At 49.8% G+C, this 27418-nt stretch overlaps 1 protein-coding gene across 2 annotated transcripts in view; it reads right to left on the bottom strand.

Moving 5' to 3' along the window:
• ERCC2 (ERCC excision repair 2, TFIIH core complex helicase subunit) overlaps window positions 1-27418 on the bottom strand; it is a 1394405-nt gene that overhangs the window by 292813 nt on the left and 1074174 nt on the right. For both annotated transcript variants that reach the window (XM_069207765.1, XM_069207766.1), the window contains one exon: window positions 1895-1996. In XM_069207765.1, coding sequence (XP_069063866.1) covers window positions 1895-1996 — 102 coding nt within the window. The remainder of the gene's footprint in view (window positions 1-1894; window positions 1997-27418) is intronic.

Consider the following 27418-nt stretch of genomic DNA (forward strand, 5'->3'; position numbering starts at 1 on the left):
TCTGGTATCTACAGCGGAACTTGCGCGACCGTATCCCAGAGAGAGTGGGTATAGCAGCCCAAAAGGAATGCGGTATTCACGGACCGCAGCTTCTTCCCAAATTGTTCCAGGCTTTTTGATTCCCTATAAAGGGGTGCGGAAGGGAATGCGCCTGAGGAAGAGGAAGCCTGGATGACAAGACTCTCAGGCATGGGGTGTTGGGACAGGAATTTAGGGTCGTTCTGGGAGGGCCGATGGTGGCGTGTGATAGTCCTGTTCACAGGAGCCTCTGTTTTGGGTTTGGACCAACTACCCAAAAGGACATCGGTGACGGCTTCATTGAATGGCAAAAGGGGCTCAGATGTGAAAGCCCCTGGCGGAAGCACCTCCGTCAGGAGATTGGACCTGATCTGTACAGTAGGCAGCTCAAGGATCTCATCTGCCCTACTGACCACAATAGCATGTTGTTCCCTCCGCCGTAGCCACGGTAGGAGGAGACAGCATTGCAGCGTCCGAAGAAGTATCCAGTACACTGGCCTCGCCCAATTCCTGTGCCCAGTCCAAAGATGGGTCATCATGGTATTCATAAGGGTCCAGGGACCCCTCCAATCCTTCCCCAAATTCGTACTCATAAGGGAAAGGGTCCAAATCCGACCTGTGGTGAGTAGGCCCCATTGAAGACAGAGGATAAGGATCGGGTCGACGTCAATGGTGGGCACCACCGTCGTTGGGAGCGTCGACAATCGAACCAGTGCCGGGGAAGGTCTCAGTGGTCCGACCGGCATCGGTGTGGATCCAGAGGGGACCTCAGTGGCCGGAGCCGAAGCCACCGGCATGGAACCCAAAGGCCCCTCAACCGAACCCCTTGGGCCCGAAGGTGCCGTATCGGGGTCGGGCTACCCAAAAATGAGGCGCATGACCTCATAAAACTCCTTTAATTGGGCAGGGGTCGCTCTGGCTCCTGAAAATCTGGGGAAGAAAGCAGAGCGGACCCAGAAGCAGGCTCCGAAGACGGAGGCCTCGAGCATCGATGCTCCTCCTGTGTTGCATCAGCCTAGTAATGGGGTGAAGTCGAAGGGCGACGGGACCGCTTCGACTTCTTTTTACCTATGCCCGAAGACTTGGAGGAAGAAGAACGGTGGTGGCTCCGCGAACGGTCTCACGACCTTCCCCTTGAATGAGACCGGCACCTATGCGGAGTCGAGCGCTAGGTCGCCATGAGCTTGAGGGACCGCTCCCTCAAGGCCTTCAGGTGCATGGCCCGGCACTCAGAGCACGTCCTTGGGTCGTGGTCACGCTCCAAGCACCACAAACAGACCTGATGCGGATCCATCACGGACATCATGCGGTGACAGTCCTCACAAGGCTTGAAACTGGTCTTCGTGGACGTCTCGATGCACCAAAAACTCACCAAAAAACTTGACAAAACGGTCAAACGCTGTAAAAAAGAGACCAGGGTAGCTCTCTCCGGATCAGCGCGTGGCACAGAAAGAAAAGCACTGACGTCACTGTGCTGAGGTGGTGTCTATGTACTATTCCCGATTTCATCACGGTGGCTAAAACATCAACGATGCCTGCAGAGCCGACCAACGCCACCTACAAACGTGCACAGGTATTGCTCGAAGAAAAAATCTCGGGACCCAGTCTGACGTCTGGGGGAAAATTCTAAGGTAAGAAATCTGCAACTAGAAGTCTCTATCAAATATCAAAGGACTTATCTGATGTAAACCCCTTTACGAAGGGCTTCTGTAAACCTATCAGACAGAATAAGTTACTGGAAGAGAACATTATTAGAGAAAATTAAGCCTAGCCTCTCATAAATGGATGGACTACAATCTTCACAGACCTCATTAGGTGGCAACGCAAGGCATGTATAGTAAAGTAGAACTTCAATAGAACACGTAATGCAACTTACCATGGGACACAAGCATGTCCGGGCTAGGGTCATGGTAAATGTTGCCATGGTCACCGGACGAAAATCCAGGATCTTAGGATAAATGTCCAATGGTGACAGTGTCTAGAATTAAATGAACAGAAAGGTATTGAAGGAGTACGGAAGAATGGTGGAACAAAGACTTTTACCAGCTCCACAGACAGATTTGAACAAGTTACTTACCTTGTAATGCCCTTTCTGGTGAATACTCTATATCTGCAGATTCCCCACCCCTATTTTGAATATCAATAAGCTGCAAACTGGATCCAAATGTTTTTAAGGAATTGCTCTCAAGAACCGTTTGCTGGAGCCATCAGAGCAGCATACAGATGCAGCCCCTGTGGCCTGATATCAGTTCATTTTTAACTCTTCCATGCCAACTGATGCGGACCACCCATGACAGATTGGAGAGGACAGCGTGTTGAATCTTACTTTGAACAGTTTTATAATCTTATGTAATGTATTCGTTTGAAAGATACTTCTAACCTTAGATTTCAAGTAGAAACTCACAAAAGGTGGAGGGTTTAAGGAGTGGGCACAAACCAGTAAATCCTGCAGTATTGGATTGGTAGAAAGGCCTGTCTGCAGAATAGACTGTTGAGGAAGTAGTACTTGGTGAACACATACAAGGAAGCCCACTTTGCATCCTGACCGATGTCGAGTACTGGGGCATCTCTCGCTAACAATAGAGAAGTGGTCTTGGCTCTGGTGGAATGAATCTGCAGTCCCGGAGGGTGCTCCTTCTTGGCCATGGCATCACATTCTTATGCATAGAAGTACGACTAGGACATGGGTCATTTCTGCTGTGTCTTCCTCGTAACAGTAACCCTCCCAGAAAAGCACCCAGTATGCCCTAGAATGTGTGTGAATTAATGGAAAACAAAAACTGAGAATCCACTTTGGAGGAAACAAAATCATAGAAAAACAATTTTAAGGAAATACAAAAATCTAAAATTAAAGGAAACAAGGTAATGGAAAGATAAATTTAAGGAGAAATCCAACATTACATTAAAGATGGGTGGAGTTTAGGACTACTGTGAGGTATTTGGGTTCAGGGATGGGTAATAAGCGTTTTTTAGTGGTCATGAATAATTGGGGATCAGGCATAGAAAGGCTTTTTCAGGGGGGAGTGTAGGGATGGTGAGGGTTTTTTGGGGTTCACAGATAACCTGTTTTTAGGTTTCAAGGATGGGTGGAGTGTAAGGGTATTGAGGGGTTTTAGGGTTCAAGGATGGAAGATTTTAAGGATTGTGAGGGGTTTTATGGTTCAAGTATATATATATGGGATGGAGTGGTGTAGAGTTTTAGGTTTCAGGATGAGGTGCAGTTTAGGGTGGTGAGGGGTTTTAAGGATTCAGGGATTGGTGGAGTTTAGATGTACAAAGGGGTTTTTAGGGTTCAGGGATGGGGAGTTTCAAGGTGATGAGGCTTTCGTATAAGTCATGAATCACCAGTGTTTAATGGCGGTGAAGGGTTTTTAGGGTTTAGTGATCGGTGGAGTTTGGGTGTGCTGAGGTGTTTTAAAGGTAAGGGAGAGGTGGGATTTTTGCATAGAAAGGGGGTTTTAGGGTTCAGCAATGGGTAGAGTTAGGGGTAGCGAGTGACTGTATATTTCAGGTATGGTGGAAGTTTTGAGTAGAAAGGGCTTTTAAGCTTCAGGGGTGAGTGTAGCTTAAGTATGCTGAGGGGTTTAGGGGGCAGGGATTGATGGTGTTTAGGGGTTGTGAGGTAGCAGTTATGGGTGGTGTTTATGGGTGGTGGTGGATCAGTGAATTAAAAGCATCCCAAATAATTGTTTGGCAGTGTAAAAGATATAAATACGAAAAATTGTCCCCTTAAGTATAGCACTGCAATAACTATCTCAGACAAAACTGTTTCTATGACCAAAAAGACATTCATGGAACTGGTTTCTCCGAAAAAGGTAAATGCCATTCATTCTGAAAAGTTCAAAAAAACAGTTTAGATGAAATGGTTTCTCAGTAATCGTGTTTCATGAAATAGTTTTCTATGAAATCACATACAACCTATGCCCTACAATGCTTGATGCAGAAAAAAAGAGATCTCTTGGTTTAGTCAATGAAGCCTCTCCTTCTCCTTACAGGGATGTGATGGAAAGGAAGACTATCAAAATGATCTCAGTGTGGTCCAACCTGATCTTCTTCACTTGGAGAAGGTGAGGCTGCAGAGGCAAGGCGTACAGGGTCCCTGTGCACCACTGCATACCGAATGCATCTCCCAGGTATCTTGGTAGAAGTTCTAGTGCACTGTAATAGTGACACTGCAAGTTCTCTGTGGTAGTGGAGGGATTCAGCTAAGGCATGGGGCATTTGGTAAAAATACCTTAAGAAGCTTCTGGATGAAGATGTCATTTTTGGTTTGCCAGATGGTGCCTGCTGAGAGCATCCGCCCTGGCAGTGAATTATTGCGCTATATAACTGGCCACTACTCATCCACTGATGGTACAGCCATGTGCATAGGTGCCTTTCCTTTCAACACAAAGACCAAGACCCCAAGCTACCTTTCCTATTGCTGTACTAAATGACAGATGTGTTGTTAGTCAGGGCCTGAACTGGCCTCTCCTTCATGGATGGAAAGAAGGCTTCCACAGCCAACTAAATTACATAAAACTCCAAAAGATGATATGGAGCTCTCAATGTCCTCAGGAACAAAGACCCATGATTTCCCTTTTTCACAGATGTTTGCCTCAACCCAGAGTCAATGCATCTGTTACTACTGTGAGTTCTGATTGGTGCAGGGTGAACGGCTTGCCTCATGACATGCTGATATTCACCTGCCACCACAGGCCACGAGTTGTCTTCTTCAAGATACATTGCTGTCTGCAATGAAGCCCCTATGCTGTGCTGAATGAAAGCAGATGTTCCACTGTAAGGTCTGCATATGCCAAGAGGCCAGAGGACCAGAAGGATGTATGAGGACAGGAGCCCAAGAAGCATCAAAACCATCCACACCACTTGCGCTAGAAACATCAGGATCATATCCTGAATGTGCCAGACTTGCTTGCAGGGGTAAAAGCCCTGAATGACATCATGTCTACAATGGACACTTTGAAAATAATACTCTCTTTGTGCAGTCCCCAGATGTGACTTTGGCTTCCTGATGGAAAATACAATACAAGGAGGAAAGAAGAGTGACAGTCATTTGACAGTGGTCTGCAACTGACTTTGGAGAGCCAGCCTTCAGCAGCCAGCCATTGAGGTACAGGAATACATATAATCCCAACCTGTAAATATGAACTGTAACCACCACCATCTCTTACGTAAACACCCAAGTGTCAAATGTGAGGCTGAAGGATAGAACAGCAAACTGGAAATGCTCAGACCGCACTGGCAACCAAAAGTACTGTCTGTGGAGCTGCAGGACAGGCACATGAAAGCATGCATCATGCAGGTACAAGGAAGCAATCCAATCCCCCAGATCCAGGGCAGAATGAACATGGGCCAGAGTTAGCATTTTGAATTTGTCATTCCTTAGAAAGCCATAAATGGGCGAAGATCTACAATCAGCTTGAGCACCCAATCTTTCAGAGGCACCAAAAAATAGTAGGAGTAACACCCCTTGCCTTTCTGTGTCCCCAGAACCCTCTCTATGTCCTCTTTGGCCAAAAGTGATTGCATTTCCTGCAGAAACATAGCACATAACCTGTTGCAGTTTTGAGTGAAAACAGTCTAGCTACAAGGGGGAGTGGGTGACACTACTGACTTGATGTTGTAGCTCTCCAGCAGAGTAGAAAAAATGTAATTCTGACCCTACAGGCCAGGCATGGGAATCAAAGTGCCTTAGTATCAGTTGCAGCGAGACAGGATGAAGACTGTTGACCTTCGCAGCATTCACAACCTCGGATAACACCACAAACTTTGGGACAGTGAAAAGATTTGGCTGGTTGCTGTATGGACTCTAAGGGCAGCTTTTAGCAGTAAGCTTGGCCCGCGAGTATCCTCTGAAGCGAAGGATGTAAAATGACTTTTTGAAATGCTCCAGTGCTGTCTGCGTATAACCAAAAGGTCTGAACCCATCAAAAGGCATGACACCTGATCACGACAATGGAGCAGATGGCACAGCCCACACAGACTGCTGAGTGAAGGACGGCCTGCCAAACCAATATACATTTCTCTACTTTTACTTTTTTGCTATTTGGTCAACGATTGACAATTTACTAGAGCAACGTGTTGATGCCCTCAGCACTTTGGCACCTCTTGTTCATACATATGATTCATTCTTGTTTTGTTGTTCTTCTTGGGTGTTTGTTGGTGCGACTGATTCCTGATTCGTGACAGTGGAGATGCTGTTTGGATTTTAATTGTGTAAAGCAACACAATTTGGATTAGCAACACTTAGATACTGTTGATTGACTTCCTAAAGTCTTTTGTCATAAATAACAACGAGGAAACCACACTATATACATTCATGATATATTACTTGGGTTTCTTGGAAACTTGGGTTTCACCATATTACTCTATTCAATGAGCAAGATGGCAAAACAAAAAGGAACTCCTCTCAACCTCTTGTAACCTGCATCCCTGCCATGACCTTGGTGAATATAGCAAGGGTCAAATTCTGTCCCAAGAAACAGGCTTTGAATTGGCCAAGGGCGTCGTCGCCTGCTGAAAACAAGCACTGGAAAAACCAATAGGTCTCACCTTTATAAGAGCTATTGCCTTTGGCAATGTGTTTTTGCCATGTTGAACACCAGTGTGATTGCTGTTCAGCATGGCTATTGGTGGCGTGGAGTGTCGTAGAGAGTTGCAGAGTGAATTTGTTGGTGTAGAGTGTCACAAAGTTGAGGGGAGTAGATTTCAGTGACAGACAGTGTCGTAGACTGCAGTGTCAGAGAGGAGCGGCCTAAATTGGAGTGGAGTGGGGTGGAATAGGGTAGAGTGGGTTGGAGTGGATTGCGGTAGTAGGGTGGATTGGATGGGAGTAGAGTGGGGAGGACTGGGCGGGAGTAGAGTGGGGTGGACTGGATTGCATTGGAGTGGGGTGGACTGAAATGGGATGATGTGGGTTGATTGGGGTGGACTGGACTGGATTAGACTATACTGGGGTGACTGGACTGGAGTGATAGGACTGGGGTGGGGTGGACTGGATTAGAGTGGGGTGGTTTGGTGTGGGGGGAAGCAGCCTGGACTGGAGTGCAGTGGATTGGACTGGGGGGGGGAAGGACTTGATTGGAGTGGGGTGGATTGGACTGGAGTGGGGTGGACTGGACTTGACAGTGGTGGCTGATTGGACTGAAGTGTGGTGGAGTGGTTTGGGGTGGAGTCGAGTGGAACTGAATGAAGTGGGTTGGGTTGGATATGAGTGGAGTGGACTGGATAGGATTTTGTTGGATTGGTTTGGAGTGCGGTGGACTGGACTAGAGTGAGGTGGGGCGGATGAACTGGGTTGAGTGGGATGGACTGAACTAGGGTGGGGTGAATTGGAGTAGAGTGAGGTGGATTGGAGTGGGGTGGATAGGAGTGGGGAGGCTGGTGGGATGAATTGAAATATAGTGGGGGATTGGGTTGGGGTGGACTGAATTGGGATGGGTTGAGTGGGTTGGGTTGGAGTGGATGGAATTGAGTAGGGTGGAGTGGAGTGGATTGGAGTGAGGTGGGGTGGATTGGAGTGGACTGTACTGCAGTGGGTAGTTTGGATTGGATGGGGTGGGGTGGGGTGGATTGGACTGGGGTGGGTTGATTGGAGTGAGGTGAATTTGATTGATTGGGGTGGATTGGATTGAGGTGCGGTGGACTGGGGTAGGTGGATTGGTTTGGGGTGGTGCAAATTGTTTTGTGGTGGTGTGGATTGGATTGGGGTAGATTGGATTGAGGTCGGTGGATTAGAGCAGAGCGGGGTGGAGTGGATTGGAGTGGGGTGGATTGGACTGGCACAGATTTTTTGGAATGGGGTGGATTTGATTGGGGTGGACTGGTTTGGGGTGGAGCGGACTGGATTTGAGTGGGTGGATTATGGGGAATTGGGCTGGGGTGGGGACTGGATTGGAGTGAGGTGGATTAAGGTGGTTTGGAGAGGGGTGGATACGATTGGACTGGAGTGGGATGGATTAAGGTGGACTGGATTGGAGTGAGATAGATTAGAGTGGTATAGGTGGATTGAACTAGAGTGGGTATACTGAGCTGCAGTGGGCTGGAGTGTGGTGAAATGCATTTAAGTGGGTGAGTGGCTTGGATTGGTCTGGAATTGAGTGTGGTGGGTTTGAGTGGAATGGTTGGGAGTGGGATGAGCAGGACTGGAATGGGGTGGGTTGGATTGGAGTGGACTGCACTAGAGTGGGGTGGTTTGGACTGGAGTGGGGCTGATTGTGGTAGATTGGATTGAAGTGATGTTGAGTGAATTGTACTGGGGTGAGGTGAATTGGGTTGGAGTGCGGTCTATTGGATAGGGCTGAATTGAGGTGGATTGGTGTGGGATGGACTGGATTGGGGAGGGGTGGATTGGAGTGGGGTGGAGTGGATTGGGCTGTGGTGCGTTGGATTGGAGTGGAGTGAATGACTGTTTTGGGTTTGAGTGGAGCAGATTCAGGTGGGGTGAATTATTTTGGATTGAAGAGGGGCAGACTGGAGTGGGACAGATCGCTTAGGGTTGGAATGGGGCAGATTGTTTTGGATTGGAGTGGCGCATATTGTTTTCGATTGGAGTGGGACAGATTGGAGAGGGGAGGAGTTTGTATTTTTTTATTTTATTTAGTCAAACAAATTATGATACAGGTGAGAGAGGCACACAGACAACATTTTCAGTGAATTTATTACTTAGCATGATCTAATGATGTTCTAGGTTCCTGGCTCCCATTCTTATATGAAATATTGATGTAATCATCCCTTTCCCCAAATCTTTGCGAATTTTCGCATTGCTCCTACCCTTAGAGCATATCTTTCTTCCCTTGAATGGACTTGGGTCATCTTACTTTCCCACTGTTCAAAAGATGGCGGTATTACCATTCTCCACTGTTGTAATATCAACGATTTTGCAACCAATGATGCAATAAAATACTTATTCGTCTGATATACTGAAAGATCGGGATTGCTGCGGATGGAAGAAAGTGCTCTCAGGGGGTCTGGGCTAATCCGTTAACCCATTTGGCCACTCAATCAGTCAAATATTTTTTCCCAGAATTCCAATAGGATAGAGCATTTAAATCATACATGTACCCAATCACCCACCTTATGGTGACACCTATAACATGCCCCAGATACTGATGGAAACATTTTCTGGACCCGAGCAGGTGTATAGTATATTCTCCATTCTGTAAAGGCCATTCATTAAAATTTGAGCCCCTAATAGCTCTGTGGGCCCACTTTTGTACTGCTGTCTATTTTACATCCTGTTTCTATCTCGATTGGGAGAGGGGCAGATTGTTTTGGATTGGAGGGGGGCAGATTATTTTGGATTGCAGTGGGGCAGATTGTTTTGGATGGAAGTTGTGCACATTGGAATGGAGCACACTAGAATGGGGCAGATTGTAGTGGATTGGAGTGGGATAGATTGGAGTGGGGCGGACTGGAGTGGGGGAGATTTGAGTGGGACAGATTTTTTTGGATTGGAGTGGAGAAGGCTGGAGTGGGGCCAATTGTTTTGTATTGGAGTTGGGCAAACTGCTTTGGATTGGAGTGGAACAGATTGTTTTTGATTGGAGTGGGGCAGCTTGCAGTGGGGCAGACTGCTTTGGATTGGAGCGCAGCAGATTATTTTAAATTGGTGTGGGAGCAGACTTTCGTGGATTGGAGTGGGACAGATTGCTTTGGATTGGAACGGGGCAGATTGCTTTGTATTAGAGCGGACAGATTGTTTTAGTTTGGAGCCAGGCAAAATGTTTCAGATTAGAGTAGAGCAGCCTGGAGTAGGGCAGATTGTTTTCGATAGGAGTGAGGCAAATTGTTTTTGATTTGAGTGAGGCAGATTGTTTTTGATTTGAGTTGGGCAGATTGTTTTGTAGTGGGGCTAATTGTTTTGAATTGGAGTGAGGCAGATTGGAGTGGGCAGATTGTTCTAGAATGGAGTGGGTCAGATTGTTTTGGATGGAGTGGGCAGATTGTTTTGGAGTGGGGCAGATTGTTTTGGATTGGAGTGGGGCAGATTGTTTTGGATTGGAGTGGGGCAGATTGTTTTGTACTGGAGAGGGTCAGGCTGTTTTGGATTGGAGTGGGGCAGATTGTTTTGGATTGGAGTGGGGCAAATTGGAGGAGGTGGTTTTTGGAGGATAGGAGTGTGGTGGATTGGAGTGGATTGGGGTGAGTGTTTTGGACTGGAGTGGCATAAACTGGATTGAGTGGTGTGGATTGGTGTGGGGTAAAGTGGGGTGGGTTGGCGTTGAGTGGGGTGGATTGGAGTGGGTGCATTGGGGTGTACTGCATGATTATGTGTAAAGGCATTGTTTCAGAAATTACACATAACGAAGAAATATTGTTGCTTTGCAATATTTAAAACAAGATAATTGTCATCCTTTGAGAACAATGGCCCCTGGCAGAAAAGGGAGAAAAGAAGACTTGGCAAAATAAACAAGCATTTGCAATTCAATAGGTCATACATTTGTGAGTTGGAGCTATTGGCGTTGTAAATGACAATGGCCCACATTGTGACACTGGCGGTAAATCCCACTTACCGCCACGCTGATTGCCACCAACATACCACCGCTGCGCGGATATCCGTTTACCATATTATGACACACACACACCAATCCGTCACTAGTCAGCCACAGACACAAGTCCGCCGCACCAAAGGTCAGTGATAAACTGGCGGTATCAAAACGAACACCGTTACGCCAACAGAACAACCCCCATCACATTATGACCCACGAATCACAACGGCGGACATTCAATGGCGGTAAACCATTGGCGGTACATACTGCTGTGCTCAAAATACACACACATATACAAAACAACACTACACTGGACAATTTAAACAACACACACCTGACACCCATACACACACCACACCAAAACAACCACACCACTATAAAGCACACAGCCACATTACCCACAACCCCTTATGACTACAAACCATTGGCACAAGACAGACACCACAACCACAGACAAAACGAGAGCCACACACCACAATCACCTATACACCACCCATGCACTCCACATCACACACCCCAACACATCACCCTACACACCCTCACCCAAACATCTCACACAACACCCATGGCACCACAGAGACATCCCAGAACCTCAGAGGAGGAGCTAAGGGTCATGATGGAGGAAATCATCAGGGTAGAGCCTCAGCTATCTGGAGCACAGGTGCAGCAGATATCCTTTGCTAGGAAGATGGAGCTATGGCGGAGGATCGTGGACAGGGTCAACGCCGTAGGACAAAACCCCAGAACAAGGGACGACATCAGGAAGAGGTGGTAAGACCTACGGGGGTAGGTACGTTCCATAGCAGCAAAGACACCAGCTCGCGATCCAGAGGACTGGCGGTAGACACCCACCTCCTCCCCCACAACTAACAACATGGGAGGAGCAAGTCTTGGCAATCATGCATCCAGAGGGCCTGGCCGGAGTAGGAGGGGGACTGGACTCTGGTAGGTCAACTCTCTATTACTATCATCCCCCCCACCTGCATGCTCTCACATACCCCCACCATCACCCTCAATCCCATCACTACACCACCTCCCACACACCCCACCTGCCCATCCCACCCATCTCAACGGCAAGCCCTGCATGCACCACCAATGCATGGACATCACTCACACCCCTGCATGGACACCTATCACCAAAGCATGCACACTAGTGAGAATCAGCTAGCCCCCCCACATACCAACCTACACAAGTTAAAGCTGCCAGGGCAAATACAAATAGGGTAACCCACCGATGCACAATATGTCACACACAGAAATAATAACACAGCATTTACATCGCCACAGGTATCCCAGCTAATGTCAGCGGAGAAGAGGTGTCAGCACTATCCAGTCCCTCAACAGAAGAGGCCCACAGTGATGACAGCAACTCTGGTCGCCTGGATCTGGATGACCAACCTGGCCCATCAGGGACCTCTGGACAGTCAGTTACCCAGGCGCAGTCACACACCACCACAGAGCCTCCCCCCCTCAGGGAACACCACCACAGCACCCTCCCAGCATACCCATACCTCTGTCCCCAGGACACGTCAATCAGCAGTGTGTCCACCACTACAGGGACCCAAGGGCACACATCATACCCAAGACAATCAGGGACCTGGGATCAGTGGCAGTGGGAACACGGTTCAGGGGACAGAGGCACAGGACAACAGGGAAACTGGGAGGACTGCTGTGCGCCAGGGAGAGGACAGGCCCAGGGAACCGACTCTTCAGAAGGCACTTGCAGAGATCCTGGGAGCATACCAACATTCCCAGGATACACTGGGCCAGATCCTGGACAACGTGCAGGAGAACAGGCGGCTGCAAGAGGGAGAGTACCAGGGGATCAGGGAGGACTAGCAAGCCATCAACACCACCCTGGTCTCCATTGCAGGGGTGCTGGCAGATATGGCAAACATTATGAGGAAGGCAGTCTCACACCAGCAGGCTCCTGCCACTAGCCAGACTTCTGAACTGCCTACCACCTCTGCTGCCACTAGTGGACAGGAGGCCCCGCCACAGGACCAACAGGCCACCAGCACCCCTCCTCCTGCACAAGGTGAACCACCCCACAAATGTTCCCTGCGACCCAGGCAGAAGCCAGAGACTACTGCCAAGACCCCACCCCCGGGAAATGAGACTCTTCTGATTGTCACCCTTGTGTTCCACTCTGTCACCCTGTCCACCTTGATCTGCCATTGTTCCCCTTCCTATGTCCCCTTGGACAATGCACCTGTGCTACAAACAGACTGGAACAATAACCTGGACTTTCCTCCATCAACCCCATCACAATGCACTTGCCCCTCTTCTTCTTAGCACTTCAATAAACACCCTTTGAAAAAATACAAGAATGGAATATGTCACATTTTTCAAGTATGTATACGTTTAACCAGGTACAAACATTGCTATTCAACTGTAGAGTAATGTTCACATAGGAAAAACCACCAGTGATCACACCAGGAGCGATAGGGGGACATGAACATCTGCAAAATGAAGTCCCAAAGGGTACAGTGAGTGGGCATAGAAGTGGGAAATATCAGCATGCCAGTGCCAAAGACAATCAAAATAATGAAAATGAAATGTGAAGTAACACAGTCTTACCTGTGTGTCATTGTAAGTATTGTCTGATCACTGCTGTTCTGTTGTCCTCATCCTCATCCTCTGCCTACTCATCCTCACTGTCCTCAGGGTCCACTGCTGCCACAGGGGCATTTCCAGTCTTCTCCTCCTGCAGATAAGGCACATGGCATCTCAAGGCAAGGTTGTGCAGCATGCCACGATTATCTGGCAGACCTTCTTGGGTGAGTAGCACAGGGATCGACCAGTTAGATGGAGGCACCTGAACCTGGCCTTCAAAAGCCCAAAGGTTTGTTCAATTATCCTTCATGTTCGCCCATGTGCCTCATTGTAACGCTCTTCTGCCCTTGTCCTGGCATTACTCACAGGGGTCAGTAGCCATGATATGTTTGGGTAACCTGAGTCACCTGCAAATATCGAGGGACAACATTTCGCCACACACTATCCTAAATGGCCCACACCATACCCATACACCAACATACACTGGGTGGGAACCAGGGCTCACCTATTATCCACACCCGGTGCCTCTGTAGTTGGGCCATCACATTTGGGATGCTGCTATTCCTCAGGATAAAGGCATTATGCACAGACCCAGGATACTTTGCATTGACATGGGAGATGTACTGGTCCGCCAAGCATACCATCTGGACATTCATGGAGTGGAAACTCCAACGATTTCTGAACACCTGTTAATTTCGACAGGGGGGGACAAATGCAATATGAGTCCCATCAATCGCCCCAACTATGTTGGGAATATGTCTCATTGCATAGAAGTCAGCCTTCACTGTGGCCAAATCCTCCACCTGGGGGAAAACTATGTAGCTGCACGTGTTTAATCAGGGCAGACAACACTTTGGTCAGCACTATTGAGAACATTGGCTGTGACATTCCTGATGCCAAGCCCACTGTCACTTGGAAAGAACCAGTTGTCAGGAAATGGAGCACAGACAGGACTTGCACAAGAGGGTGGATCCCAGTGGGGTGACGGATAGCAGATATCAGGTAAGGCTCCAGTTGGGCACACAGCTCTGTGATTGTGGCCCTCTTAAGTCTATAGGTGAGGATAATGTACCTGTCCTCCATTGCTGCCAATTCCACCAGGGGTCTGTACACGGAGGTATGTCGCAATCTCCTATTCATCCACAGCTGTTGCAATCTATGGGGCAAAAGAGTGAGGAGCCTGTCACAAACTGAACAATGGAGCCACAACAGTACAATGCATGATGTTAAATTTTAATGGTTAAGTGGGATTGTCCTGTATGTCCAATTTTAACTGTGACGCAGTTTTTATCCAGGGCCTGCCCCCTCTCCCCTGAAATGGCATCCGCCAGTCCTGTGTGGAGGGACAGGTGGAAGTGAGGTAATTCCGCTGACGTTGGGCGCCGTTTCGGGATACGGTCGGGAACCACTGTGCAACTCCTCATTGGTTAACATTGGGCCCTATGGGGTACAGTGGCCAATGGTGATGTAAGCTAGCAGCGACAGTATGCTCCGCTGCGGACATGACCGCAATTTTCTATCTGATCACTCACTTGCTAACTGACCTTCAATGGGAGAGGACCTACATTGCATGTGCTGCTGTGACCTGTGTCTGGAACCTACCATGACCCGTGTGACTTGGGAAAGGGCCCCTGCCTTCACCTCGGCGGAGTTGGAGCGACTGGTGGATGGGGCTCTATCCCAGTACTGATTGCTGTATGGGCCTCCAGACCAACAGGTGAGTACACTGTGGGCACGATGCATGTGGCATGAATGTATGGGGTGGTGTGTGTGAAGACCTCATGTGTTGGATGTCCCATGGGCGGCATACAGCATGTGTGCTGGGCCATGTGTGTGTAAGTGGTTTGTGAAGGGGAATGGTGGGCCATATGTGTAACAGGCAGGACGCTCTGACTGATACTATTTGCTGTGTGTATTTCCTCTCCAGGTCAGCGCCCATCAGAAGAAGGGTATATGGCGTGCCATCGCCAAGGACGTGCAGACACTGGGGGTCTATGGCAGGCATAGCACCCACTGTCAGAAACGGTGGGAGGACCTGAGACGCTGGGCACAGAAGACGCCGGAGGCCCAGCTGGGGATAGCCTCCCAACGAGGAAGGGGTGCTTGTCGAACCCTGCCCCCCCTGATGGCCCGCACACTGGCAGTGGCCTATCCGGAGCTGGATGGGCGCTTGAGGGTATCTCAGCAGCCACAAGGGGGTGAGTACAGTTCTCATCATTACAACTTACGCATGGTAGGGTGGTATCCGGGTGGGGGACGTGGGTCAGTAGGTGCCCCTAGGCCTGACATTGCTGAGTAGGTCCCCTGGTGGCACGGATCCTAGTTTGTAGGCATCCAATAATCGTCAGGGCTGTATGGGTCCCAGGTGTGCTGCATTTGGCAGTCTGTGCCCCTCCCCATGCCTTGGTAGCTAGCGAGATCACTGGTAGTGCAATGCATAGTGCGTAGGACTGTTCCCTGTGTGTGAGGGTTGTGTGTATGCCAACGGTGGTGTTGGTGCAGCCACTGACCAAGTGTATCCTTTGTCTCTCCCCCTCCCTTTCTTGTTTTGTCATCCTGTCCTTATGTGCATTAGCATCATCTTGCGGAGGATCAGGGGCACCGGCGACGGAGGGAGCTGCATCCCACAGGACCCATGAGGCAGAGCTCACCGACAGTGAGGGCGCCAGTGGGACAGAGGGCGAGGGGAGCACCATGGCGGAGACTGGAGGAGACAGTTCGGACACAAATACCTCCTCTGATGGAAGCTCCCTGGTGGTGGCGGACACCTCTGTGACCACCCCAGCTACAGGTACAGCCGCCACCCCTGTACCAGCACTGCCCTCCCAGCAGCCCCTCAGTGAGTTGCCCATGCCTGCTCACCCAGGAGGGTGGGCATCACCTTCGCCCCAGGCACCTCAGGCCCTGCCCCAGTTAGGCCTGCTGCCCTGAGTGAGGAGGCTATTGACCTCCTGTGATCCATCTCTGTAGGGCAGTCAACCATTGTGAAAGCCATCCAGGGGCTGGCAGCCCAGATGCAATAGACTAATGCATTCCTGGAGGGCATTCACACTGGCTTGGCAGCCCAACAGAGATCAATCCAGGCTCTGGCCTCCCCTCTGATGGCAGCCATTGTCCCTGTTTCCACCCTCCCCCTCCAACATCCTCTACCCAATCCCATTCCCCTCAACCCCAACCTTTACCAAGCACACAGGCAGACGAGCATGTACACAAGACAACACACAAGACTGGCACAGGCAAGCACAAGCACCACACATCACCCCACAGGCTCTCACACAAACACCATCCAGATGCAGACATACCAACTTCCACAATTTCCACTGTCTCCCCCTCCTCCTCCACCTCCCTCCCAGTTCAGTCTACATTCACACCTGCATGCACTACATCCTCATCCACTACCAGCATCACCACCACACCTAGGAGAACATACACCTCACTGGCAAACACCTCCACAACAGCCATGCACACGTCCCCTGTGTCCTCACCCACTGTGTCTGCCCCCCCAAGGTACACAAACGCAAGCACTCAGACACCCAACAGCCATCCACCTCACAACAGCATCCAGCCCATGCACTTGCACCCAAATACAGTAGATAGACACCTCCTACAACCACTCCCTCTTCCTCCACTCCCAAACCTTCTCCCTCTTCCCAACCCAATGACCCTAAGAAGCTTTTCCTCTCCACCGTTGACCTCTTCCCTACCCCTGCCCCCCTGTCCTTCACGTCTGGCCAGGGTGGCAAAAACCCAGGCAGGCACCTCAGCCACCCAGTCCACAGGCCCAGTAGTCTCCACAACCAAAAGTGGTGGGAAAGGATCCAGGGCACATGTCCAGAGGGTGAAGGAGCTTGCACCAGGCAGCCACAAGGAAAAGGGTGCCTGCCCCAGCTGTGGGCCGGAAGACCAAGGAGCCAGCTCCAGCTGCTGCCAGGAAGGGCAAGGAGTCAGCCCCAGCGGCTGCCATGAAGGGCAAGGAGCCAGCCCCAGCAGGCAGGAAGGACAAGGGGCCTGGTGCAGGGACTCAGACGGAGACCCCACCACCAACCATGGTTGTGCAGCCGTCCGAGGCTGCAGGGGATGGGCTGGAGCCTTTCCCACCACCACCACCAGCAGCAGCACCACCACCAGTGGGTAGCCGTCCGAGGCTGCAGAGGATGGGCTGTAGCCACCCCCCACCACCAGCAGCAGCAGCACCACCACCAGTGGGTAGCCATCCGAGGCTGCAGGGAATGGGCTGGAGCCTCCCCCACCACCACCAGTAGCAGCACCACCACCACCAGTGGGCAGCCATCCGAGGCTGCTGGGGATGGGCTGAAGCTTCCCCCCACCACCACCACCGCCAGCTGCACCACTATCACCACTGAGCAGCCGTCACCGCCGGCGGACCGTATGTAGTCCTGCATCAATGGGCTGCCATGCGGCCTGCCCCCTGCAAATCCAGTGGGTATGACACCCACCTGAGAGACTGTGACCTTGCACTCCCCAGGATCAAGAGCACAGGGCATGATGCCCCCTCCAGAACCAGTGGTAAGACACCCACCTATCCCAGCCTCCCCAGGATCAAGAGCGCAGGGCTTGATGCCCCCTGCAGAACAAGTGGGAAAGTCACCCACTTGAGAGACTGTGACGTTGCATTCCCCAGGACCAGGCACAGGCCCACGCACAATGAAGGCTGGGCAGTGTCCCTTCAACTGTACATATGCATATACCAGTTGCATTGCATTTTCGTATTTCTACTGTATTTATATTATTACACTCACTTTATCACATTCCTGTTGTCCTTGCATTATTCCTCTGGGGTTCGGGGTAAATATGTTTTATTACTGCATCTGATTGTGTGTATGGTGTTGGGGGTGGGTGTGTGTGTGTTGCGTGTGTGTGTTACTCTCTTTTTCTTCCCCAATCCCCTGTGTGCTAGGCGGCTGTACTCACCATGGTCGTCTTCGCCGTCGTTGGTGTTCGTGGTGGAGCAAGACGTAAAAGATAATTGGAAATACTTGCAGCTTGGGCTCCATGGTGGCGTGGTGCTTCCCTGTGTCTCCAAAGGTGAGTCCTTCCCTTCTGAGGTCTGTTTCCGCCAGGCTTTTGATGTTGTTGGTACCACCCCGGAAAAAGGTGTCGGATACATGTCATAATATGGTGGACGGAACATTGACTTCCGCCTGGCTGTAGGCGGCTACCGCTGTGGTGCCTGTTGTTTCCACCCTGGTGGTCGGTGTGCTAAAGTGGCTGTCTATCTGGGTTCTCACCGCCATGGTCATAATTTGGCAGTAATTCCCGCCAGCCTGTTGGCAATATTACCGCCACTTTATCACAGACTGCTAGGGTTGTAATGAGGACCAATGTCTTTTACCTATGTGTTTTGGTTGGGAGTGTAGTGGATGTATGCAGTACTCACTGTGGCACACAGTAAAAATTTGATCATACTACCGCCTAAACACTGCTGCAAAATATCTCAAAATTTTATGTGGGCAGCATTCTGGCCTACTTTTTTAAAACTGAGTTTAATACGTTTTATTGGATAAATAGAACTAATGCCAATTAACACAAGTACATTACGCATGAGAAAACATATGTGTGCTCCGAAATTGAAACAGATTTATTTTATCTCGGGTTTCCCCTTGCTCTACAGTATATTGGAATAAAAGTAATAACTTGGTGTATTTTCAAAGGTGTTGAACGCCCATGCACATGCCCAACAGCATAAATGTCCTCCTACTACTAACCTAAGGCCCTGATTACAATCAAGAGGCTAATTCCTAAGTAGGTATAAGCTTCTGTTTACACCCGAAACTGATTCCAACTGTCAGATTATAAATGCAGTTTTGGTGCAACACAAGTTGCACTCGATGCTTTCTCTCAAGATGGTCACAAATCACAGGAGCAGGCAGCGCGACTGCAGTGTTTGTGCACACTAGAGTGGAGAATAACACAGTATTCGTGTTATTCACCATTTCAAGGTGTAGAAAATTTTCCACTCAAATTTGCACTGGCACTAACAAGATTACTACTAACTAATCTAAATCATGTTTTCTTCACCTACCTAGATGTGCAAATCGGAAATTCACACCATATGCCACGAAGGTTCTCACCATGTGTTCCCCGGTGTAAAATTGCTGGTAAATAGTGTGTGGTATGCAAAATGCGAATGGGGCAAATAACATGTGTAAGTCCTGTCTTGGAATCCAGTTTCGGGAACAAAAGATTTTCATTACAAATGGAATCAACCCATAGTTGTGACAGGGGTCTTAAGAGGCACACGGGTCACCAAACTCTGAATGACAGTAAGCTGGATCCTCAAAACACTTGATCTGCGGATTGCACATAGTTCTTGGCAGCTGGCAGATTTACCTGCTGAGCTTTATTTTGATTGTAGCCAGACAGGGAAGGGTTCAAGCACCATTAGGAAATTATTATATTATAGGCCTGAAGAACAAGTTACTTACCTTCGGTAATGCATTATCTGGTAGAGACTCTATCTAGCTGCAGATTCCTTACCTTAGAATTTCCTGGTGTCAGCTTGGAATCCATAATTTTTGCTGAGCAGTACCCTGCGCGTGCTGTCGGTGGCATTGTTCAGATCCATGTGGCGTCGTCGGCATTGTAAGAGCCGTCTGTGACATCACAGTCGCCTATAAAGGCACCACCCCAGCGCACGTACGTCAGTTCTTTTACCCACGAACTTTCACCCCAGAAGCGCAGAGCCATGGATAGAACTAACAGTTCATCTGTGCAAAAAACTAGGGCCCTGAGAGGAACAATCTCTGACCCTATTAGAAATTTCTGCAGAGCGGGGATACATGTGTGGGTGTAAGGAATCTTCAGCTAGATAGAGTTTCTACCAGATAATGCGTTACCGAAGGTAAGTAACTTATTCATCTGATAGAGACTTCTAGCTCCAGATTCCTTATCTAAGAATAGATACCCAAGCCATAACCTCCTCGTGGTGTGCTGCGGATAAATCTTCTCACACCAGAAAGTCTTGTAGGACCTAATGGGCAAAGTGTCCGTCTCTCCGGACCCGATAGTCCAGGTAGTAGTGTTTTGCAAACGTGTGCAAGGATGCCCACGTTGCTGCCTGACAGATATCCAGGACTGGAAAACCTTGTGCTAGCGCTGTGGTAGCAGCTTTGCCCCTGGTGGAATGAGTCCTCAGGAGGCTGCTTCTTGGCCAGTGCATAGCAGATCCTAATGCAGAGAACGACCCAGTGTGAAATGGTCTGTTTCTGCACTGCGTGACCCTTCTTTGGTCCCACGTACCCCACAAAGAGTTGGTTATCCACCCATAACTCTTTTGTGTGTGCAGGTAAAACAACACCCCTCTTTTTGGGTCCAGTCAGTGGAGTCACTCCTCTTCCTTAGAGGGATGCAATGGAGCACAGAAGGAGGGCTGGGTGATATTCTGACTCAGATGAAATGGGGTCACCACCTTGGGAAGGAAAGAGGCACGTGTTCTGAGAACCACCTTGACTGGAAACATAGTGAGATATGGTGGCTTAGATGAAAGAGCTTGTATCTCACTCACCGTCCTGGCAGATGTTATTGCCACTAAGAAGGCTGTCTTGATGATGAGCAGCCGGAGGGATCAGTTGTTTAAAGGCTTGAAGAGAGCACACATGAGAAATGTGAGGACAAGATTTAAGTCCCATTGAGGCATGATAAACAGCATACAGGGAAACATATGTACGAGCCCTTTAAGAAACCTATGTACAGTAGGAGACCTGAAAAGTGGTGAAGGCTGATAAGGCAGAAAGATAGCCTTTGAGAGTACCTAAGGCAGAACTCTGCTGGGCAAGGAATAGTATAAAGAGAAGGATATCAGAAAGAGAAGCAGAATGTGGGAAAAGATATCTTTCTCCGCAGTAATACAGTATACAAAATGTTTCTAACGGCAGCAGTATAGCGTTTTAGTAGAGGGACATCTGGCTGACAAAATAACTTTACAGACTTTGGGAGGAAGGTCAAAAGCAGTCGACTGCTGCCACTCAATCACCACGCATGAAGGTGCAGAGCTGACAGGTTCGGTGGAGAACCTTCCCCTGCTGCTGCAACAGAATATCCTCCCAAAGGAGCAGCCTGATCGGAGGATCAATGCTCATTTTCAGAAGCTCAGGATACCAAACTCTCCGTGCCCAGTCCGGAGCCACAAGGATTACTTGGGCCCGGCTGTTCTTGATCTTCTTGAGAACTCTGGGCAGAAGTGGTATGGACAGAAAGGCGTACAGGAGGCCTGAACTCCACTCGCAACGAATAGTGTCGCCAAGTGTTTGCCGCCTTGGAAGCTCCTACAAGCAATACTGATGACATTGCGCGCTCTCTGCGTAGACAAACAGATCTAACCAAGGCGGAGACACCATTCGTGATCCGCTAGGCATCGACGGCTGAGTCAGTCGGCCCTGGCATTCAGAGAACCTGCCTGGCGTTGAACCACTGGGGTTATGCTCTGCTGTTCCAGCCATGTCCAGAGACGCAGGGCCTCTTGACAAAGGGACCACGACCCCACACCGCCCTGCTTGTTGTAATACCACATTGCGATAGTATTATCCGTGAACACCTGCACCATCTTCTCTATCATGACATGAAGAAATGCTTTCAATGCAGTCGGATCGCCTGGAGCTCCAGTAGGTTGATATGGAGCCCGAATTGCGCTGGAGACCAGAGGCCTCTGATCTCCACCTCTCACAGATGGCCGCCCCATTCCAGAAGTGACATGTGTCACTACTGTGAGATCTGGTTGGGGAAGGGAGAAGAGTCTGCCTCTAACCCAAATGCAGCTCACTAACCACCACTGCAGGCCTTTTGCGGTTCCCTCCGAGATCTGAACCGTGTTGGTGAGATTCCCCTGATGCTGTGTCCACTGGAACTTCCGGTCCCACTGCAGAGCCCTCATATGCCATCTGGCATGTTTGACTAACAGGAGGCAGGAGGCCATGAGGCCCAGCAGCCTCAGAGTCAGTCTCACCAAAATACAGAATAGAGGCTGAAACATTGGTATTATAATCTGAATATTCTGGGCTTTCTGCTCGGGAGGATAAGCCAGAAACTGCACTGTTACCATAACAGCCCTGAAGAAAGGGAGTTTCTGAGAGGGAGTCAGGTGTGACTTAGGCATGTTTATAGTGAACCCCAGTGAATGCAGTAGGTTCGCTGTAGTCTGAAGGTGGGTGACAAAAGCCTGGGGCGTAGGAGCCTTCAACAGTCAGTCGTCGAGGTAGGGGAAGACTGAAATCCCTAACCTGAGCAGATGAGCTGCTACCATCGCCATCACTTTTGTGGACATCCGAAGGCCACTGGTGAGACTGAAGGGAAGCATAATATAATGGAAGTGCTTGTGGCCCACCCTGAACCGCAAGTAGCACCTGTGGGCATGCAGGATGGGGATGTGAAAATACGCATCCTGCAAGTCCAGCGCTGCCATCCAGTCTCCTTGGTGTAGGGCAGACACGACCTGAGCAAGAGTGAGCATCTTGAATTTCTCCTTTTTGAGGAAGAGATTGACATCCCACAAATCCAGAATTGGGTGAAGAACCTTGTTCTTTTTGGGAATCAGAAAGTAGCGGGAATAACAACCATACCTACTTCTGACATCGGGACCCTTTCTATGGCTCCCTTGGCCAAGAGAGCCGTAACTTCCTCGCGGAGCAGGACTAAATGATCCTCCATTAGCCATTATTTTAGTGGAGGCAGAGAGGGAGGGAAAGACTCGAAGGAGAGGGAATAGCCCTTCTGTATGATCTGCAAAACCCATTTGTCCATGGTTATCAGCTGCCAGTGAGGGAGATGAAATTGAATCCTCCCTCCAACTGGACGCGTGTGGTCTGGCAGAATCATACTAAGAGGACTTGGGCACTGAGGAAGAGGGGGGCTGGGTGGTGGACCACTTCAGGCCAGACCCCATGGGTCTGAAGGTACCACAACTTTGTCCTCCCACAAGATGCTGACCTGATAGAGGACGGGGGCTGGTCTGTGGATGGCATGGATTCCCCCCCCTTTCGAAGCCTCGAAAGGGGCAAAAGGCAGACTGCTAGCGAGGAAACACTGAAAGGCCCAAAGTCCTGGCTGTAGCCCGAGAATCCTTGAAGCGCTCTAGCGCCCAATCTGCCTTTTCACCGAACAGGCGTGAGCCATCGAAGGGCATGTCTATAAGGTTTGCCTGGACATCCCCCGAAAAGCCAGGCGTGGCGACAAAGGACAAAGGGCCACCGTTGATTAAATCGCCCTACCCAGTGAGTCAGTTGTGTCCAAACCATACCTTATTGTAAACTTCGCTGCATCTCTCCTATTTTTAACAGCTTGTGTGAGAGTGTTCCGCACGCCCTCCAGGACCTGAGGCAGCACCTGCACCACTGTATCCCATAAAGTATGGGGAAAACAGCCCAATAGGCATGAGGTGTTTACAGACCTCAATGCCAGGCTGGAGGAAGAAAACATTTTCTTTCCAAGCTGATCCAGCCTCTTGGATTCCCTATCCGGGAGAGCAGAAGGGAGGGCACCATGGGAAGGGAGGGCACCATGGGAAGGGAAAGCACCATGGGAAGGGAAGGGAAGGCCTGGACCTTCCAAGCTCTCAGGGGTGTGGTGTTGGGTGAGAAAACTAGGATCATTTGGAGCTGGGGAATGGCGGCAGCCAATTGTCCTATTTATAGGAGTCCCTGTGCTGGGTTTGGACCACATCCACAGCAGGAAATCAGTGAGGGCTTCGTTAAAGGGTAACATCGGTTCTGATGTGGAAACCCCCGGCTAAAGCACCACAGTCAGGAGGTTAGTCCTGGCCGGCACTGTAGGCAAATCCAAGTCCAAGACCTCAGCTGCCCTACGCACCACCGTAGTATACGAAGCTCCCTCCTCCATAGCCACTGTAGGAAGTGAGAGCATGCCAGCACCTGATTCCTCATACCAGTCCATTTACTCCAAACCATACTCTTCAGGATCCTGAGACCCCTCCCATTCATCACCTGTGCCTGGTTGCTCATAATAAGACTCGGACAATGATCTGGGCCCTGTCAGCGCCATCAAAATCAGAATTGGCATTGTACAATACCGTTCCTACTCATCAGGTATGAGGCTCGGGCTTGCACCACTGGTGGGTGCCGGTGTTGCGGGGAGCGTCGACATCTGAAAAGACGCCGGAGGAGGCCGAATGTCTGAACTCGACATCGTTCCAGATCCGGTATCAGATCCAAGAAGCCCCATCGGAGCCGAGGCCGAAGCTGCTGGCGTGGAATTTGATGGGGCCCCTGCCGACCATGCGGGGACTGAAGGCGCACCAGCGAGGCCAGCTCGCTTGAATATGAGACGCATGGCCTTGTAAACTCCTTGAGTTGAGCGGGGGTCACTCTGGTTCCTGGTAAATGGGAGTGGGGGGCTCGAAGTGGGCTGTGGCATTGGTTCAGAGGAATCATGCCTGGAACATCAATGTTCCTGAGTTGCCTTATTGGTCAACGGGGGAGGTGCAGTCGAAGTCCGCTTGGACTTCTTCTCCATGGGGAGCAGACCAGGGGGGTTTTGTAGAGCACTTGGGAGGTCCCAAACAGGCACAAAAAATACACCCTCAGCGGCACAGTGGGCAAACAAGGTGTTGGGTTTGTATTGGATTCAATGGAGGGACCTGGGGGTCACTCTAACGATGCAGGCAGGGCACAGAGGGGATTCTCGGGCCAGCCACCAACTGGGCAAGGGTGAGGGCCGCCTGCTGGTCAGTGCTGCACCAGTAGTTGGTTCTAAACAGGCCTGGGGGCTGCAGGTGCAGTGCTTCTTCCAGGTGTTGGGTTCTTTGTTACCAGGCAGTAGGGGTCAAGCGGGTCCTCTGAATTCCCTCTGCAGGCGTCGTCGTGGCGGTGCAGGGAGGTCGGCTCAGGGTGGACACGTTGTTGGGGTCACCTGGGGGTCCTCTCTGCGGTGTTGGTTTCGCTGGACACGGACCGGGAGCATCGAGTGCAGAGTGGTGGGGAATTATGCTTCTGTAGTGAGGTTAGAGTCCCCTTAAGATGGTTTCTTATTGTTACTTTGGACAGAGGCGCTGTCCACAGGAGGTTCTTGGTCCTCTGGAGTTGCAGGGCAGTCCTCTGAGTTGGCAGAGGTCACTGGGCCAGCAGGATGCGTCACTGTTGCAGGTTCTTTGAATCTGGAGACAGGCTGGTAGGGCTGGGGCCAAAGCAGTGGTCGTGTCCTTCTACTCTGCAGGGTTTTCAGGTCAGCAGTCCTTCTTATGTCATCAGGAATCTAATTTAATGGGTTCAGGGTCGCCCCTAAATAATTGATTTAGGGGTGTGTTTAGGGCTGGAGGGTAGTAGTCAACGGCTACTGTCCCTGAGGGTGGCTACACCCTCCTTGATCCTCCTCCCTTTGGGGAGGGGGGCACATCCCTAAACCTACTGGGCTAAATACTCCAAAACAAGATGGAGGATTTTCCAAGGAGGGGGGTCACTTCAGCTCTGGTCACCTTAGGGGTGGACCCGGCTAAGGGGGTGAGCATCGTCTCTGCAGGGCTTTCAAGTCAGCAGTCCTTCTTCTTTCTTCAGGTTGCTGGAATCTGATTTCCAGGGTTCAGGGTTGCCCCAAAATACTCGATTTAGGGGTGTGTTTAGGTCTGAGGGGCCATTTGGTACTGCCCTAGAGGGTGGCTACACCCTCTCGGTGCCTCCTCCCTGTGAGGAGGGGGGAGCATCCCTAATCCTATTGGGGGAATCCTCCAAAACAAGATGGAGGATTTCTTAAGACAGGGGTCACCTCAGCTCAGGACACCTAAGGGGCACCTTTGGGGCCTCTTTGTTTTTCTCATTCTCTCCCCGGACTTTCTGCCAAAAGTGGGGGCAGTGTCCAGGGGGCGGGCATCTCTACTAGCTGGAGTGCCCTGGGGCATTGTAACACAAAGCCTGAGCCTTTGAGGCTCGCTGCAGGGTGTGCCAGTTCCTGCAGGGGGAGGTGTGAAGCATCTCCACCCAGTGTAGGCTTTGTTTCTGGCCTCGGAGAGCACAAAGGCTCTCACCCCAGGAGGTCAGAAACTCGTCCTTCAGTGGCAGGCTGGCACAGACCAGTCAGTCCTGAAGGATTGGGTGAAATACAGGGGACATCTCTAAGATACCCTCTGTGTGCATTTTTTAATAAATCCATCACTGGCATCAGAGTGGGTTTATTATTCTGAGAAGTTTGATACCAAACTTCCCAGTGTTCAGTGTAGTCATTATGGAACTGTGGAGGTCGTTTTGACAAACTCCCAGACCATATACTTAATATGGCCACACTGTACTTACAACGACTAAGAACAGACTTAGACACTGTAGGGGCATATTGTTCATGCAGCTATGCCCTCACCTGTGGTATACTGCACTCTGCCTTAGGGCTTTAAGGCCTGCTCGAGGGATGACTTACCTACGCCACAGGCAGTATTTTGTGTGCATGGCATTCTGAGAGGGATGCCAGATCGACTTTGCCTCTTTTTCTCCCCACCAACACACACAATCTGCAACAGCAGTGTGCATGTGTTAGGTGAGGAGTCCCTTAGGGTGGCACAACACATGCTGCAGCCCTTAGGGACCTTCCCTGGTCACAGGGCCCTTGGTACCACTGGTACCTTTTACAAGGGACTTATCTGTGTGCCAATTGTGGAAACAATGGTACATTTTTAGTGAAAGAACACTGGTGCTGGGGCCTGGTTAGCGGGGTCTAAGCACACTCTCAGTCAAGTCAGCATCAATATCAGGCAAAAAAAGTGTGTGAGGGGGTATCTCCAACAAGGAGCCATTTTCCTACACAATAGAACTATCCCATGAAAGTGCACATGACTGGTCACTCGAGGACTATGATAGGAGTGCAGAAATGTATTCAAATAACAGAAAACTAATTTGTAAATCTTTTCAACGTGGCCAAGTTTAATGATTTTTTCAATTACCTTGACCAGGTCTTCAATGCGTAATATGGTTTCTACTTTCAAACTCCTAATAGCTGGCTTGGCCAAGCAATTGAAAACTCAGGATAGCAGAAGGTTTTGACATGTTGGTGCTCCAAAGGATGATATGGAACAACAATTAGCAATAGAAATTAACAAGTTATTCCACAAACAATTTATATTTTTTTCTCCAACTCGTAAAAAGATAATAAGGTCAATGAAAAAGGCAAGGAAACACCATCAAACGTCTTTAAAGTATAGAAAGCAGGACCTTGTTTGGCCTGCCCTACAACAACCGGCTTTAAAGAAAAAGGTACGTGTTTTCAGTGCATAATTTCTCTTAACTTTGGTTTGCAAAAGGGCCTGCCAGCAAATTAGATCCTACAGGAAATCTGGTCTCATTCTATCAGGGAATTATACAAACCATATATATGGTTGGAAATCCCTAGGAGTTGACCATCAAAAT

The sequence above is a fragment of the Pleurodeles waltl genome, chromosome 9 (assembly GCF_031143425.1).
Source record: "Pleurodeles waltl isolate 20211129_DDA chromosome 9, aPleWal1.hap1.20221129, whole genome shotgun sequence".
NCBI classification, from domain to species: Eukaryota; Metazoa; Chordata; class Amphibia; order Caudata; family Salamandridae; genus Pleurodeles; species Pleurodeles waltl.